The 18,639-nt window shown below is 43.9% G+C and overlaps 2 protein-coding genes across 3 annotated transcripts in view; one reads left to right on the forward strand and one right to left on the reverse strand.

The window, feature by feature from the left end:
* The window catches only part of Pard6g (par-6 family cell polarity regulator gamma), a 1,244,350-nt gene that overhangs the window by 577,530 nt on the left and 648,181 nt on the right, over positions 1-18,639 (reverse strand). The gene's annotated exons all lie outside the window — the stretch shown is intronic.
* The window catches only part of Atp9b (ATPase phospholipid transporting 9B (putative)), a 166,331-nt gene that overhangs the window by 99,783 nt on the left and 47,909 nt on the right, over positions 1-18,639 (forward strand). For both annotated transcript variants that reach the window (XM_051202233.1, XM_051202234.1), the window contains exon 13: positions 9,283-9,425. In XM_051202233.1, the coding sequence (XP_051058190.1) occupies positions 9,283-9,425 (143 nt within the window). The remainder of the gene's footprint in view (positions 1-9,282; positions 9,426-18,639) is intronic.

Genomic DNA, 18,639 nt, shown 5'->3' on the forward strand with positions numbered 1-18,639 from the left:
GCTTTTAGTAATGCTGTCTCCAAGTTGACAAAAGTATGAATCTAAGGAGAAAATTTTTACAAACTGCTGGTTGCTCTTTCATGCCCAGTGCTCTAGGGTCTGTGTGTTGTTGACATTTAAAGTGACCTATATTTAAAAGCCAGGCCTAGTGATGTGCACTGGTAATCCTTAGCCGGAGTCAGAGTGCCAAGGTCTGGCTCCATAGCAAGATGCTATCTCAAAAACCAAGCCAACAGGTCCCTGCTGTTTGAAGGAGGGTTAGATAAAGTGCTGACTAAGGCACTCTCTGAAAAAACTCTTTCTCAAAATGATAAGCAGTGTAATGAGATTGGTATGTAAACAGTTACTATTCAGTACCTATTGAAAGACTCATTTGTAATATGAATAGTCAAAAAAATGGGATCTTTAAAAAGAAACCCTTTGTGTGTGTGTGTGTGTGTGTGTGTGTGTGTGTGTGTTTACTCATATAAAAGACTGAGAATTTTACGTGAATAAATAACCCTTGTGAGTTGTGACTCTCGGCCAACCATCATTTGTAATGTCAGTTAAGGTGGCAGGCAGTGCCACAGTCAGTAAGCCTCTTGCATGCTACTGCCTTTGCGATCCTGATCCACTGCTCATGCAGACATCCCTCACTTTCTGACCGTTTCAAAGCCTGACAGCTGTGACTCTGGCCCCGGGGAGCATAAGTATGCTAGCAAGATTATCAGTGTGGCCAAGCAAAATCTGTCTCCAAGCCTTGGCTGTTACATAAACCAGGCTTGCCTTCACCTCTCCAAGAATAACCTAAGACTGTTTACATATTAAGTTCCTCACACCTAGCTGTGCTGTCTATGCAGGTATCCACTGTTAGTCCCTTGTCATTGAGATGTTACCTAAGTACACCCCTCAGGCCTTAGAAAAGTCCCACCATGCAGTCACAAGTGCTTGCTGTCCTGTGGGTGACAGCAGTTCTGCATGGGTCTGTGCTGATGTGTGTCTTTTTTGCTGACATGCCTCTCTTCCAGTAAGCTCTATAAGAGATAAAGACGCTATGAACAACTGGCTTGGTGTCCAGTGTCAGAGCCAGGTGACACAGTGTGCAGGAACTTACATATGGTCAAATCATCATAGAAGTCATGAATGCTCGTATTGAATAGGATAAGTGAAACCCAAGGACCCACTAGGTACTGCAAGTAACCAGAGTGTAAATGTGATGTCACCTGTCTGTTTTATTCAACAGTTATGACAGAATTTACTCACATATGCACATTCTTCAGATATTTCTTAGTTAGCGCCCTTTCAACCAGTGGCTTGCATTGATCCCAGCCTCTGAACCATCCTCCTCCTGGACCGCCCACTGCCCTACCTTGCCTAGTGTCCTCCTCCCCACTCTGCCCCCTCCATCCTCATGTGTGCACTCACTCATCTCCCCTTGCACATACCCACTGTAGCTGGGCATCAGCCACAGGGGAAGCACACTTGCTCAGGGAAAAAGAAGGATGCGTCCCCTACTTAGGAACTCCAGCTTGGGCCAGCTACACTGTCGTGCCCAGTTCTGAAAGGAAGAGCTACTCCTGGACAAGGCTGCACAGGTCCCAGTCAGAGGCTAAAACTGGACCCACTTTAAGGGAATAGAGTGGCAGACTTTTTCTATGGAAAACATGATGCCAACTTTTAGACTTCTTGGTAGACACTTTGAAATAAGTGGTAAGACACTTAACCACTTAAGCTTAAGGTATATTAGACTATATATTCATTTTTTATCTGAGCTTAAGGGCAAAATACTTAGGACTTCTGGCCCTTACCTCCAGATCTTCATCACACTTACTTTTGTTATTGTTTGCATGAAGTGGTCAGTTATAAATGTTTCAAGTGTGCTTAGAAGTATTTATATTCTCTGAAGGGAATTGTACACATGTCAATAGATGGATGCTTCCTGTTAAAGGAAATCTCTGTGTTTAATCTTTTACTATGATTGTGGTTTTATTGATTTCCACAGTTCATTTGTGTATTTTAAGGCTATGCTATTAAAAGTTTACAGGCTTAGAATTGTTGTTGTTTCCCCCTTTGTAGTGAATGAAAAGTTTCCAGATACAGTGTGTAGTATTCGGTCTTCATGATCTTTACATTTATTGCAGTTATATGAGTTGTCTGCATTTAACATTTGTTTTTACTTTATTTGTCCTACCTCTATTTTTTTTTTTTTGTGCCCTTTTGAATTTTTTAAAAAGCCCCTTCTATCCATGTACATCTTTGTATCCTCTTGTGTAGCTTCCTTAGAAGTGTCACCTTGAACATATAAAAAGCTCTATCTTTGCTTCTCCTTAGAACAATTCAAAGACCCTAAAGTACTTGAACTCCAGCACCCTTGCCTCGTGGTTAAAGGTGCCCCACTAACACACACGTAGTAGTCTTCTACTTGTATTTAGCCGGCCCTCCTGTTCTATGCACCTGTCTGTCCTTATTCATGCTCAGGGCTTGCAGGGAACCTCCGGGGCGTCAACTTCTGCACAGCATCCCTGAAGTGGGAGGTTCTAGTAGTGAGTCACCCTGCATATCCAGGACAGACAGAAGGGTAGGCTTGGAGCTGTGCCAGTGACATTTACAGAAATCCATAGGGATTATGTTGGAAAAAGACTTGCAAATATTTTTATTATTAAAGCAGCATGGAGCACCTGTGGGTGTAACATAGGCAGCAATCAATGCAGAGGTTCAGTTGGATAGTACAAAGGACAAACAAACCGATGCTCTGCCCCTTCCTGTCCTTCCTCTTCCTCACAGCCCACTGTGCTGGCCACATCATTGTGAGGCAAACTAGGGTCTCTAGGAAAGGGAACTAAAACTGAGAAAATGTCCTCATCAGATTGGCCTCTGGGCAAGTCTGTGGGCCTTTTCTTGATTCGTGATTAACCTGTAAGGGCTCACTGCTGTGGCTAGGCCCGCCTACTCAGGGTGGTCCTGGCTTGAATGATTAAACAAGGTGAGCCAGTCAGCAGTGTTTGTCCATGGACTCTGCAGTGATCACCTCTAGGTTCCTGCTTGAGTTTCTGCCCCGACTCCCCTCATTGATGGATTGTGATGTGGACATGTAAGCCAAATAAACATTCTCTTGTTCACGTTGCTTTTGGTAATGGTGTTTACCACGGCATTAAAAAGCAACCCAGGACACTTACTGGCCACCCAGCTGAGCCCTGGATGATGACAAGCACCAAGCAAGACAAAACAAAGGGAGAGAAAGCCAGGATGGCTCTGCCTGCCGGTTTGCACCGCCTCTGCCTTGGCCATGCTCACTTGTGCAAGGCACCTGCTCTCTCTCGCCTGTTCCGAGTGGCGCTTCCCCATGTTTCCGGGGCGATTCTCCGGATTTTCGTTTCTTTCGTTCTTCCTTTGGGTTAACTGTTTTTAACCTGTCTGGAATGTGCTGTCATGTCACATCAAGACACTTGTGTCTGACTGGAGGGAAGGCTAAAGGAGCTTTGCTTCTCAGCTCTAGAGTGCCTCGGGTGGGATCTGGACTGTAGCTCAGTCTCCTTTTGTCCCAGTCTTGAAGGAAGTAACAACATAAAGGTTTTTCTTTTGTTCATTTAGTAGAGAAAGTAGCTGTTTTAACAAAATTATGCCTTAGGAGGATTGTTGGAACTAACAGTGATTTCTCTTGTTTTTATATATAAATAATTACATGGATTTGTAGTGAAAATGGAAAATATCTGCTAAGAAAGTAAATATAATCTTACTCCATATAACTATATGAAACCTTTTATGTGTTAAAACTGGGAAAATGGCCCAGAGGGTTAGGTGCTTGCTGCTCACCCATGAGGACTGACATTGGGCAGTGGAGGAAGGAAGGTCCCTTGGGCTCGCTGGTCAGTCCCTCTTTCCAAAACCACAAACTGCATGTTCGTCTCCAAAACTGAAGAAGAGAGTAATAGAGGGAGACGCTCGGTGCTGGCCCTTACCCCACAAGCACACACGCCCCCCCCCCCTCACCTTCCACACACAGGGTCAGATCTCATGTGAAGGTGCACACATGCTTCCTTGTGCAGGCATCTTTGCGCCAGCATGCACCCCGGTTTTTCTTCCTCTGGTCTTTTAATGCCCGTTTGCAGCATGATCGCACCAGACTGTCTACACTCTTTCATGCCCCGGTGTTTCAGTGAGCGTGTTTAGCGTGCCGAGCAGGTGTGCAGAGCCTGACTACACAGTATCGCAGCCTTACCTCTCCTCAGCTTACCACACGTATGCCCACTGCAGCACAACACACTGCTTTGTTCTGCACACCTGGACCTGCAGTTGTGTACCAACTTAGCGGAAGGAATGAGAGCTAGAGTGTGAAGAGCGCAGGCGGCTTCCTTAGAGACTTGGAGTTTATCTTCCTTGAAAATGAGTTTGTTTTCGTATTGCCGAGTTTCCCCAAAATTAGGATAACCATTCATTTTAGAGTCTATAAATATGTTATTTTGCAAAATATGCAAATCTAGGAAGTAAAGTGCTTTTTTCTTGTGTCCTAAGAATAAAAAAACTTTGTAAGTTAAGGATTTTAAAAATTATTAAAAAATAAATTTATTAAAATAATTTTAAAACAATTTTTAAGCTACTTGATAAAGTTTACATTATCCTTTTTTGTTTGTTTTGTGGGTTTTGAGATAATAGTTAACTAAAGCATTTCTGTTATTCTAAGATAAATATTACATGATAGAGCTTTTTTTTTTTTTTTTTTTTTTTTTTTTGATTCTAAAGTGGACATGTGTGCCTTCAATCTGTGTCTCTCTCCTAACATGAAGAAACTGGCAGAACTGCTCAGCATGGCAGCGCATGTAGGACTGAGAGACACCATGGGTCATGTTTTCTCTGTTCCTTAGGAGTGTGTTCTCTCCAGATGGTTTTAAATGCCCCATGTTCTAATTGATAATCCAAAACCTGACTGACTGCTCAGTGCTGAGTCAAAGAGACTTTGGCTTCTGCATAAGGCATCCATGAGCAAGAGGCGAAACTGCTGTAGACAAAGATAATTACATCCCTTCTGAGGCGCTTAGGACCTCTTGTGCAGGCGGTGGGTGTCTTTCTTGGAGCACTGAACAGCAGGGGCTGCTCGCTGTTGGCGGGAGACGGAGTTTCTCTTCCATTGCTGAGGTCAGCACCTGTGGGAGGCTTCTGGGCATAAATGCCGAGAGCGGCCGTGGAGGAGTGTTCCTCCTCCTCAACGTCCTCTCCAACATAACCCTTCGTCAGAGTCTTTGATCTTAGCCACTCTCACAGGTGGAAGATGGTAGGCCTCTCAGACGTCTGGATTTGCATTTCCCTGATGGCTCAGGATGTTTAGCAGTTCCTTGGATGTCTTCCGGTCATTTGAGTGTCTTCTGTTGAGAGTTCTCTGTTTAGATGTGAACCCATTTTTTAATTGGATTATTTGGTATTTTGAGGCCTAGTTTCTTGAGTTCTTTATATATTTTGGAATATCAGCCCTCTGTCAGATGTGGGGTTGGTAAAGATCTTTTCCCATTCTGTAGGCCGTGCTTTGTCTTTTTTGCCATGTCCGTTGCCTTGAAGAAGCTTCTCAGTTTCAGGAGGTCCCACTTATTAATTGCTGCTCTCAGTGTCTGTGCTACTGGTGTTATGTTCATGAAGCAGTTTCCTATACCATTTTGTTCAAGGGTACCTCCCACTTTCCATTCTATCAGGTTCAATGTAGCTTGATTTATGTTGTGGTCTTTGATCCACTTGGATTTGAGTTTTGTGCATGGTGATAGATAAGGATCTGTTTGCAGTCTTCTACACGTCAGCATCCAGTTGTGCCAGCACCATTTTTTTGTAGATGCTTTCTTTTTTTTCCCACTGTATTATTTTAGCTTCTTTGTCAAAAATTAGGTGTTCGTAGGTGTGTGGATTAATGTCAGGGTCTCCAATTTGATTGTATTTGTTCACTTGTCTGTTTTTATGCCATTACTAAGCTGTTTTTGTTACTGTAGTTCTATAGGCTAATTCAGTTGTCAGGGTTGCACTACAAAGACTTTTACTCACGGAGCCGTCCTATTTGACCCCAAGTCTACTTTCTTTTGAAACGTTGGTTGACCACTAGAATCAAGTCTGCCTTTAGTAAGAGATCACAGAACTGATAGATGTTAAAATTAGAAACTGATACAAGTTATAACTTGCATCAAACATGATAGTCGGAAGACAGTTGGCAGAAGTCCATGCTAATTAGAATATACACTAAGTGGAAAGATTAACCTGTGCTGGCGTTTTCTGGTAGGAAGGTTGCTGGGAACATTGATGCAGGATTTCAAGTTCAAGATGTGGACTACACATTTAGCTGGGATTGGTGGTGTAGGGCTGTAATTCTAACAATTTAGCTACTCAGGAGGCTGAGGCAGGAGGACAAAGAGTTCAAGACCCACCTAAGCTATAATGCAAATTCTAATGTAGCCAGGCCATTTAGAGAGACCCTTACTAAAACTGGGAGGGAGCCAGTGACTGTGACATAGCTCTGTGGTGGGGCTCTTTGAGCAGGAAGGTGAGGAAGTAGCCATGCTGACTCTTTCCTGTTCACTCACAGCTGTGTCGATTCATCTAAGGTTAGAGGTCGCTCAGGCAGCAGTGCTGACCCAGAGTCCAGGCGGGACTCTGCTGTCCCTGAGACGACAGGGTTAGCTGTGCTATGTTGCACGGGGTTGGTTCTGTCTTCTGCTGCCTGCACTTTACCCTCAGAATGAAAAATGCAGGAAGATTTCAGATGACCATCAGTGTCCTTCAGCCTTGGCTCCTAGGAAATGGTTTTGATTACGTTTGGTAAAAGTTCTGATGAAATGGCTTCTCTTTTCTTTTGCTCAGATTAGAATCGGCACGTGAATTATTTCAGGTAGATTCGTTCTCCAGGGAGAATTGTGTGTGTTTCTCAGGCAGGCTGGGGAGTGGGCTCACCTGGCAGTGATAAGTGCTGGGGTTTAATTGTAACAAATTAGAGCTTAAATATAGCAAGCATCCTGGGGCCTAAATGGAATTGTATTGTGTATTTTGGGGAAAATGCACTTGAAATTTATTTAGACTCTGAGTTTCTTCTTCAGGTATTTGTAGCTATGGGATTAGACTGTTTGAACAAAAATAAGCTGTCATGAAGGCATCTTGAAATCCACCTCCAATTCCCTATGATTGCAAAAAATGAATGTTTTCATATGTGTTCCATTGGCAACGTCCCCGAAGGACTACTTATCGGAGGCACTTTCATTCTGTATGATAGGAAAAGTGTTGATTGTGTCCTGGCTCGGTGAGCCATTTGAACACAGATTGCTACATTCTACCTGGAATAGGTCTGTGGCTATCAGGGTCACAGCTCCTAAGTCATCAGTAGAATGGATTTGCAATGCATCTGGTATCTTCTGCCATCTAACATGTTTCCGTAAGCATATGGTCCATAGATTATGGAGCATGACAGAGTTGTCACCTCCTTGGATAAAGGTCTATATAGTCAGGGCATTACTAAGTAAAGTCAGGGTAGTGTCAGCGATACTCAGCTACCTTGGTGTGTGAGTGCCTTAGAGCAATCCTCGAGTCAGCATTTGACCAAATTCCCAGCATGCATCATGGTACACACGTGGGACTGAAATTCCTTGTGTGGGAGTGTTGACCTGTTTGAGACATTTTACTGAGTCTCTTTGGGGGTCGATTTTGTGTTCTATGCTCCTTTTACACTCTGAAAGGTAATTCTCCTCTTTGCCACTAGCAGCTACTGTTTGGTGCGATCTTTGGGAGATGTTTGTATTCAAACTAAAATGGTCCAGGAGTAATTATGATTCTCTATGAACACTCTTGTAACTCAACAACATGATTACTCATGGTTGAAAACAACAGCACACAGAACTTGGAACTGCTTTGGTTCTTGACACCCTGAGCCTGGTGACAGACTCTAGGCTGAGGACAGAAATGACAGCTAGTGCAGGGTGACATTTTCCAAAACATGACCCTGCTTTTCCAGTGTGCAGGTCTCTGAGCCAAGTGGGAAATTATAGACAGCTGTCCGATGTCCCTGCTGTGTCTCAGGTGTGTCTTCCCCTGCTGGCCCTTGTGCCCATGCTCATTTCAGCACCGCCCGTTGTCTTTACTTTATCTCTCTTATTCATGAAAAATGGGCCCAAATCAACCAGAATCTAAGGGGAAATGTTTTTTTGCATTCTTCTTCAAATACTGCCTTCATCCTAAACCTACCTCGAAGGATTTCTCACCATTGACACAGTGACCCCCACACTCCTTGAGACTTAACATTAAGTAATTTAGCAGCTTCTCACGGATCCTGGGCTGCACACCCACACAATGTTAGACCTGCATTGGGCCCCTGTGCCTGCCCGCAATGCCAATCACTATCCTTCCTGCCTAAGGACTGTTGCTTCTCTCTTTTAACAAGGATATATGTAGCCAAAAACTGGGAGGGTGCTGGCTGGCAAGAGATGCACAAGTAATGCCAACTAACAGTTTCTTTCCAATTAATATCATTCCTATGATTTTTAAGGTGTGAACCCTACAGATAGGTTAATGAAGTTATGCTAATTGTATGCTTCTTAACTTATGCATTTACTACTGACTGATTCCTGAATATTGTTTTTTCAAAAACTTATTTATTAATAGGTTGAGCCATGTGAATTACCATGCTGATAGGTCATAAATGGTTGATGAATAGCAGTTTCATCCCTATGGTTTACACAGTCTTGTTTACTGAGTTTCCATAGTTTAATTAGGGAGAGATGAACATGTTTGAGTTGGCACATAATAGGTGTGCTGAGACTATTTCCTCCACTGGGCAGTTTTAGGATGTGTTCTTATGTAGCCACTCTTTAATAAAGCCCGGAAGACCTTCCAGAGGCCATCTATTATGGCCTATTACATAGAGACTTGAAATGTGTAATATTACAAAGTATGTACTATTTTAAAAATCACTAAGAAGCAAATTGCCTATTCCAGATGCCTCAAGACCTAGTTCACATATTTTCTGACAACTAACCCTTGCTTGATCTCCCTGAACATATGCATTTCCCTCTTTCCTGCCGCAGTGCTCTGTGTGTTAATGGGACACTTAGAACCATTTGCCTGCTTCCCTCACTCATACTGGAGTCCCCCAACTTTATCACCTGAAACGTTATCAGGGTATATAAGCGTTTGTTTACTTAAATATGCACAAGTCGTTTATTTTAAAGCCTGAGATCCAATGCTGTTCATTTCTGCATAACTTAAAGTGTGTGTGTAAATACATCGGGTGTGGACGTGCTGTATGGCTCCGGGAGCCCTGACCATCATGGTGATTTCACTTGGCAGTCTGCGGGTCAACTTGGACATGGGCAAAGCAGCGTATGGATGGATGATCATGAAAGATGAGAACATTCCTGGTACAGTTGTTCGCACCAGCACAATACCAGAGGAGCTCGGACGCCTGGTGTACTTGCTGACAGACAAAACAGGTACTGTTGGTCTCTCTTTGTCTTTCAGGCTAGGACCTTCCAGGTCCCTGGTCCCATCCTGACTCACCTAGCATCGGAGCCATGCTGGTTACACACTGTGTGCGTCCTAACTGAATACTGAATGTATCGGTCTCTAGACTCCACCTTCGATTACTGTGTGTATGCTTGACTCTCCGTTCTCTCACACATACCTTCACTGACTTCACAGGTAGTGAAATGTAACTTTGCCACGGCTGTGTGTGACTTATTTTTGCATTTTGAATTTTGTAGAATCTCACATATTTTTCTTCACTGCTATTACATGGCTGTCTAGTGGCTTAAAAGCAGAATGTGTCTGTTTATTCTAAGATGAGCCTGCAGTTGTTAGAAGCTGTGTAAGTTCAGGGTTTTAACAATAGTGCCCTCCTGTACAGAATGCTACACCTACTCGTCCTATTCTGCAGCTCCGTTTTATTTTGCCCTTATTTTGTGTTTTTTTTTTTCCTATTAAAGAATTCTTGATCAATCTGTAATGTACTAATAAAGGATAATGATTTAAATTTCTTGTGTTAGTGAACTAAAAGTAAAAACAGCATATGTAGCATAATTAAGTAAAATATGTCCCAGACACTCTTCAGCATCACCTTTGCTTAGTGCTTAGTTGAACGACAAAGAACAGGGATACACGCACAGCATCATTTAACACTGTTACAGAACCATCTCCACTGAGAAAGACAAGAGACAGAAGTAGGTATGTTAACCAGGAAGGAGCATGCATTTACAGATATGGCAACCAAGGCGGTCAACTGATACCTAGTTAAAATGTTAAATCAGCAAAATGGAAGATTGCAGATTGAAATATTCAGAACAGCCCCTCTAGGTGTAAGTGGAAAATAAAGCTCCCATTCATGGTGGCTCACATTTATCAAATGTGGATATGAGCCTCAGGACTGGAAGGGAGTGTGTGAAAAATGTCATTGCTGAGAAATATAACTAAACATCTGATAAATATGAATCAGTATTCTACAGATGTCAGCTCCCATGGGGAACTTAGTGTAGCTTAGGGTCCAGTTTGGGAATATTATGTGGATTTCAGTACAGTAGCAGGTGGAGAAAGCCAAGGAAGGGTGGTGTTGGTAAATGCAAGTGACTCACTCACTGAGGAAATGGGTTAGGAGTTTACAGAGGACTCCAGTCTATGGCAGTGCTAGAAAAAGTGTAGAACATTCCAGAAACTGGAAAGACCTGAAGCAAGGAGGAAGTCACTGCCAAGCACCCTGAAGCTCAAGATGGCTCCTAGGACGAGCACACGAAGGGTAGAAGTGTGCACACCGGAGCCCTGGAGAGGTGGCGGTACCGCATAGCCTGTTGCTCGGGCAGGTGGCTACAAGGATAAGCCACTGGACATGTGTGCACTGCTGTTCAGGGTTCACAGGCAGCCTCTGTTCAGGGACTGGTCCGTCCGAGTAACAGATGGGGCAGCAGGGTAAAATTCCCCCACTGCTATGAGCTGCCTAGTGCTGCTGATAGAGTCACTAAAGCCAGCAGCTCCAGACTCATATCAAAGCAGTGATGAGCAAGAGAACACAGAAAGCCTGGGAGAACTTTCAGGAAAATATTCAGTTGCATAGTTGCACACGTTACAGAGAAAGCCACAATGAAGCGTGCAATAATAGAGAAAGCACAGCAGGTTTGAGACGTTTGTTAGAAGTCATGGCCTATCTATGATTTAAGAAGGAAAGCTCATAATAAAACTTGAATGCATTGAAATAGCCTTAACTCTGCTGTTTGAAGCCCTGTAATCAACAAAATAGGTATAGCTCTAGATAGATGTGCTCCAGCTGTAAGGCTTGTTTAAATTCAGAATTCTATCTTTATAAATTACCATAAGAAGCAAAAGCCCAGGGACCCCAACAACTCAGTAAAGCATTTGATGGAATTCTATTCAGAACCTATACATACGTTGTTCATTAACAAACTAGAGCTGAAGATGAACTGTTTTTATTCTAGAAAACGGTACTCCCAACATATAATCTTATCATATGTAGTAAGCATTAAACACCAGTGGAATATTTAAAGCTTTGCCTCAAGACTAGGAGTAACAAAAAGATCATGCAGTCAGTATCATTCTTGAGTTACTAGCTCCTGTGGAAAAGCAAGGGAAGGGTCAAAGGTTAAGAAAAGAATGTAATCCTACCTGCTTGGTAGAAGGGTGGGTGTGGAGACAGGAGGAAATGCAAATCCAGGGTCTTCCAGGACTACAGACTAAGTGCACAGCCAACCTGAGTGTCTTAGTAAGATCCTGCCTTAGGAGGAGAAAAAGAGAAACATGTCTGGAGCGATTGCATGCGGAGCACTCTAGGTTTAGTCCCTGGCACTACCAAAAACTAGGGGTCTGGTGGAGGGGAGGAGGCGGACAGCAAAGTACTTACTAGCAAATAACATCCATAGAAAATCTAATAAACTTATAGATTAATATTAGCATTGCTAGGTCATTTTAGCAAATCCGATACAGAAAAATCTATTGTGTTTACAAATAACAAAACCAGAAAATGTTACAGAATAATGTTCAACGACATAAAGTTAAAATCATCGGTGTAAGTTGGAGAATGTATTTCCTGTAGCGTTTGACCTTCCTCATTTCGGAGTTTTACACTTAGGCAGAGTATGCCCGAGCTTGGCGTAGGGCAGAGAGAGCTCTCCTACTCTGGCCTTCGTGGCTTTCGTGCTGGGCCTGCCTGCAGTGGGGTTGGCCTGCCTGCTCTTGCCTGTCTGCCTTGCCCTCTGACCTTGGCCTGAAGGGAAGCTTCTCATTTGATTGCTGTTCCCCAGGGAGAGGCACCATGTCCTCCACTTCATGCAAGCGCTGCCTGTCTTTCAAAGTTTGCTCTACTCCACACAGTGGCGCCAGACCCTCAGTGGACACCAGAGGGAGTTGGAGAGAAGGACCGGTCAGTAGTGCAGGCCGCAGGGCCTCTGTAGGTGCTTTGGGCATCGGAGCCAGCAGTAGTGTTGATTAGCAGGGTGCTGGCCTGGGTTGACCTCATCGCTCCCAAAAGCAGCGCTTTGAATGTCATCGTTGGCTGCCTGCAGTTAATATGTAAATGTTCTGTGACATCAGTCCTCCCTAAAATGCTGGTTCCCTATTTTAAAAAACAAGGATGAGATTCTTAATTACAGCTGCCCGTTTTCTCTTGTGAAATTCATCAAGGTAAGATCCTAAAACCCAAAGCTGCCTCACTTGTTGCCGCTTGTAAAGCTAAACAGTGCTTTTCCCATGCCCCATGCAAGCAGTCTTTGTGTTTGGGATTGGATAACAGCAAATCCAGAAGACTAGAGGACAAGACTCGCTGTGCAGAAAAATAGTCACGTAGACAAAAAGCAAACGGTAGCTGGAGCATTGATGTGTGGGCAGACTGTTTAAGTGTACCACTGTCACCCCTCAGACTCTCAGGGCACTGGTCTAGGGGACAGAGCCTCATTCAGTGAACAGTCTGGGGCCTGAGGCTCCTCCTGCCTCGTTTCCAATCCTAGGCTCAAGCAAGTAGAACTTCTCCCTGCTCTCAGGAGTCCTGAGAGAAGCAGGCTCTCGCCAGAGGAGGGGGTGCAGTGTCTACAAAGTGAGCTCACTGCAAACAGACCCAACAGTCTGTTTCTCACATGGCCCGAGAGTGAGGCATCAGCAGAGCTGTGGAGTGCACTGGGAGCAAACCAGATGCAGTCACGTGCTTGTCTGTCCAGACGTCTCCCCCTCTGCTTCCTGGGCTGACCTGGGACTCACTGTGGCTTTGAACTCACGGCAGCCCTTCCACCTCCTCCTCCCAAATGCGGGCTTACAGATGTGAGCCCCCATGCCCACCCACCACTGCCATTGTGAAGAAGCCTTTGTTCTAGGAGCTGCTGAGGAAAATGCCATCCTTGGCTGAGTGTTTCCATTGTTTGGCCATTTGTTTAGAAATGTTGTAATTGTTTGGGCTACATCTCCAGCTGCAATCTCTCCCTAAATCTGTGTCCCAGGAGACCCTTGCTCATCACCTGTTCTCAGGGTAGACCCAGGCGCTCTGGATCCCCGATTCTTGGGTATCCCAGGGACTCTTGAAGGTAGTAGATCTGTCATAGCCTATCATAAAGGCCACTCTGACTAAGTCATAGACTGATGGGTAACAAAGGACAAATGATACAATCATTATTGTCAGCGGCTTAGAGGCATTTCACTTCTCCCATCTCGGTCTTACTAAAAAAAAAAAAAAAAAAAAAAAAAAAAAAATGCGTGTTTCACAGTCAGATGAAAAGGCATGAGAGTGAGAGGTGGCCAGCCCTCTCATTGTAATCTCAGACACGTCTTAGCTCTACTGAGTGAGACTCGTCAGCCTCTCCAGCTCGGAGGCAACTGCTGGACAGCTCTAGGGGCAGTAGGTAAGCACCAGTAGAAATCTGGGTAAGTCTAACAGTGCCCATCTTGCCCTCAACCCCTTTTGCGTCCTGCTGAGACAGTGCACTCTTGGTGTTATGTTCCAGGATGTAAATTGCTAGTTCTGTCTCATAATCTCTATTTTAGTCACATGAGTAATGGCTCTGAGTTCTCCTGCAAGTATATGTGTTCTGAGCATATGTGTCGGAGCGGATCAGGTGTTCGCTGCTGATGCCTTGTGTCCTCAGGGGCAGCCGAGCTTTCAGCACTGGGTGTTAGTTGGCATGAACAGCTTTGGTTGTGGAAAGCAGGGGAACAGCACTCGGGCTTCAGTCAGCGTTCAGACATCTTGTAAGGGCTGACTTCCTCCTGAAACGCTTGAGTGTAAGCTGGCATCCAAGGAGCTTTACATTACCGACATAATTGCAAGGTGGTCCTTCCTTCGTATGATGGTAAATTGGGTTTGTGCTTCATCAATAAGCTTTTTGACAAGAAGCGTCCATCACAGTGGCTCTCTCATTTGCCACAGCAGAATAGAAAATGAAGTGTCCCAATAATTGCATTATAGTTTCCTTCTTGTGGACAAGAAAGCAATGTGGTATAATTAGGTTTGATTGGAGTGCACGTTTCCGGTAAGATCTGAAATTAATGACGTTGCTATAGTGACACATCTGCGGCCAGCAGCGCGTGAAACATAAAGTAATTCATTCGACGAGAGTCGACATCTGTTAGCTGCAAGGATGCAGAGCATATTGACACTGACCAGGAATACTAGGCGGCCTGTGATAAATGAACAAATGATGCTGAAACGGGACGGATAACTTGTACTTAATCTGCTGGGAGAACTTTAATCTTCTCCCTGGTTGCATTTGACAACGCCATTGTTTAAAGAACAGTGCTGCAGTGAACTCATAAATTTTAAAACTTACCTCACAGTGCAGCCTATTAAAGTAATACGTTAATCCCTTTGCTGGGAAGTTTCCGTCTTCATGTAGAACAAAACCACTACTTGAAACAACAGGACTTTTTGGACCTATATTTTAATTATAGCATCCGTTACCCAAAATGTCATGTTGTTCAGGTGTGAATATTGTTTGACAGAAGAGCACCATCAGGAGAGAAATGCTGTTTTCATAGATTTTAAAAGCCACAACAACAACAAAGAGATAGGGGTGTGTGCTGGTTAGTGGATATAGTAGGCAGATTTGAACCTAGGGTTCAGAGGAAATGTTTAATGCCCTCTAACCCAGAGCCACTGAGCCCCTCCATCTTGCTGTAGCTGCAGTATTCACTTGTAGCACGGTGTGCTGTCTCACCAGGCAGGGCAGCCATTCACGGAAGTCCATGCTTGGATGGGAGTGGTGTAGTTAACATTTGGGTGTTTAGACTGATTGAGATACTCAGCACCTGCAGCGGCTGAGCAAACGCCTTTCTTTGGGAAAGGCCTGATTGATGAGGAGCATAGACTGACCCTACACGAACAGTGGTGTGTGTGTGTGTTTGTGTGTGTGTGTGAGACAGAGAGACAGAGAGTATGTGCGTGTGTCTGTGTATGTGTGTGTGCATGTGTGTGTGTATGTCTCTGTGTGTATGTCTGTGTGTGCATGTGTGTATACATGCTTGTGAATATTCATGCTTGTATGTGTGGTGGCCAGAGGACAAGTTTGGGTGTTCTTCGGGTGCTCACACTCCCAGGTAAACTAGCCTGGCTGGCCCTTGAACCCCAGGGATCCATCCCCAAGTCTCCACCTCCCTAGCACGGGATTACAGGGGCATGTGTACTGCTCAGCTTCTCACAGATCTGCCTGCCTCTGCCTCCTGTTAAAGTTTAGTGATTGAGTCATCACCTGAGAGATTCTGTTTTCATTTACTCGGTTGCTTTGCCTTGCTAGAATCTTCGCAGGAAACCCTGTAGTCTTCGGGCTAGTCCCTGTGCCCGTAGGTGCTTCTGTGTGTTAAAATCACCTGTCTGTGACTTGGCAGAATCCTGGTGTACCAGCAACTTGCAGCCTGGTGGCTCTGATCAGAGGATCCACATCTGCTTCCCAGCGTGGACCGCATCTGTTGCCGCCCCGAGAACAATGCCTGCAGGATGTTTTTCTTAAAAATCAATTTCCTCTTTGCCTGCCTTGCTCCCTGCAATCCAAAAAGCCTCCTCTTTATAAAAGACTACTGTGCTGCTTTCTCTTAGAGATCACAAGGAAGCCTGTTTTCCCGGGAGCTGCGGATCATAAATAACCGTCACTCTCTCGATGCCATAGCTCCCTACCGCCTGGTTCCGTAGCCAGCACCTCTTTTCTGACTTTGGAACCCATTGGTCTCTGTCATAGTAAGATGACAAAGTCAAGCCATCACCGTGTGATTGAGCTGGGAAAAGCACTTGATGTGAGACAGACAGAACTCTGCAGTGCTGTGTTCTCCTGAGACTGAGCTAAAGGGAGTCTGAATGAATACAGGAGGGAGTGCACCCTGAACCCTAACATAACATTCCCAAGACCCCTCTCTCTCATGTGGGAGTATTCCATGCCTTCAGCTAAAGGAGCACCTGTCTACATGCACATCCCAGCTCTGGGACCCAGCCAGGTGGGATGCACTTAACTGGAATGCTGAAGTCTCAGGACACTTCATTTTTTCTTAATCTGGTGAGCAGTGCTAGTCAATGGTTTGAATATATGTTTTTAACTGATTCACACACTGTTTATTACAGCTTAGACATTTTAAACTCAGGCTTTCCTTCTCTTCCACAGCACTTGCTGTAACTATTGTACGGTGCTTATCACAGTCCAAGTTTAGAAATTTCTCGTTACCCGCCCCCCCCCCCAGCAACCCTGTGTGCACTGACAGTCACAGCCCACTCAATACCTTCTCCATCCATAGTCCCAGAAGCCCTGGCCCTGCTCTCTGTCCCTGTGGATTTTCCTTATGGGCATTCTATAAATTAAAAAAACAAAACAAAACTGGGCTCTGTGTTGGGCTTCATTTAGTAGAATATTTCAAGGTTAATGCACAGCGTAGTGTATAGTGGGTACCCTCATTCTTTTTTCCTTTCTTTCTTTCTGATAAATGCTATTCAGTCACATGTGTATACTTCATTTTCTTTATCCACCTATGAATGAATGGGCTTTAGAGTTGTTTCTCCATTTTTGCTTATTGGAGATAATTCTGCCTTGAACATGTAGACATTTAGCCAAGGCAAAGTAAACATGAAATGTAGTGGTGTTCATATTGTAGAGGAGACTAAACTGTCTGTTTCTGTATGGTGCAGTCTTATATATAGGAAGTCCTCATGGATCCTTAAAAACCTAATAGCCAGAGTATGTACAGCAAAATCTTTCATAAAAATGAATTGTATTTTTATATACTAGCAATAAACTACCCCAAGGTTGAATTAATTAGAAGGCAAACTTCATTTAGAATAACATCAAAATTAAAATACTTCTTAGTATATGCCAACCAAATTCATCAAAATAATGTAGAGATTCCAAATTCATATTTTTCAGCGCTTGGACAGTTGGTCTTAAATCCATATGGCTATATTGGGAGGGACCAGTAGAGGAAAGTAGTCTTCAAGAAGAAAGTTAGGACTAGCATTTCCTCATTTCAGAAATGACTACAGGACTAATGTCAACAGGACCGTGTGGCAGAGCAGAGGGCAGACACAGAGGGTTAGGCTATGCGTGGACTCAAGCGCCTTTCGATGAGGCTACCCAGACAGTGCTCTGGCGCCTTTCAATGAGGCTACCCAGACAGTGCTCTGGGAAAGAAACAGGCATCCCCACACTGGTACTGCTACAGGGATGTGTATTTGCAAAGATGAAGGCGAACTCTACCTGGGGCGGGGGGGGGGGGGGATTCTGAACCTAAATACAAGCACTAAAATTGTAGTCTTTGGTTGTTCAGTCTTAAGAATTTGCTCTGACTTCTTCATGACATCTTGCCTCCAAATAAACAACTGAATGAAAGGCTCCTAATAATCCGCACCCTGAGATGGGTGTGGTGACACATACCTACTCCAGAGGCTCAGGCTGGGCCACATAATGGAAGGAAAGAGCTCTGAATACAGAGCTTCATAATATCTCTATAACTAGAAGGGGATGACAGTTGTAACGGGGGTTTCAGTTACCTTTTACATCAGTTTAACTAAATGTACTGTGCAACAGTGTTGTAAAGAGTTCGGTTTTCCTGCCCGCCGCCTAGTCTGGTCCCGCCGCCACACCAGCCCCAGTTAATACACAGAGACTCTGTATTTGATATAATGCTGTTGGCCAGGTACTAGTTTTTTATCGGCTAGCTCTGTCTTAAGTATTAACCCATTTCTATGTATTTCCATGTGGTCTTCTTACCAGGGAAAGGGGCCAGCTTCTCGTCTCCCCAGTCTCTCCATCTTGACCCTTTCTTCCTACTTCCTCCTTGTCTCCTATCTTCCTTTCCTATTGGCCAACAGTGCTTTATTCATTAACCAGTATGAGAAACATATAAACATAATGGCATCTCCCATCATCTCCTCTTTTCTGTCTAAATAAAAAGAAGGGTTTAACCTTAACATAGCAAAATATATAACGCAAAGGTTTTCAAATAAGAATCATAGTTAACAATATTTAGTCCATTAACATTTAGCAAGATTTAAGAAAATATTCCATCATTTATCCTATCTTTGTATGTCTAAAGTCTATGTAACATCTGTAATCCTAACTAAAAAAAACTATAACCATAACTATCTGTCTTCAACTCCTTCAAAGACCGCAGAAGGATAGTATATAAACTCTAGAAATGACAGAGACAACTCACTGCCTGGCAAGTCAGTATTTAGTGTATTTAGTATTT

This window comes from Phodopus roborovskii, unplaced genomic scaffold (genome assembly GCF_943737965.1).
Source record: "Phodopus roborovskii unplaced genomic scaffold, PHOROB, whole genome shotgun sequence".
Taxonomy (NCBI): domain Eukaryota; kingdom Metazoa; phylum Chordata; class Mammalia; order Rodentia; family Cricetidae; genus Phodopus; species Phodopus roborovskii.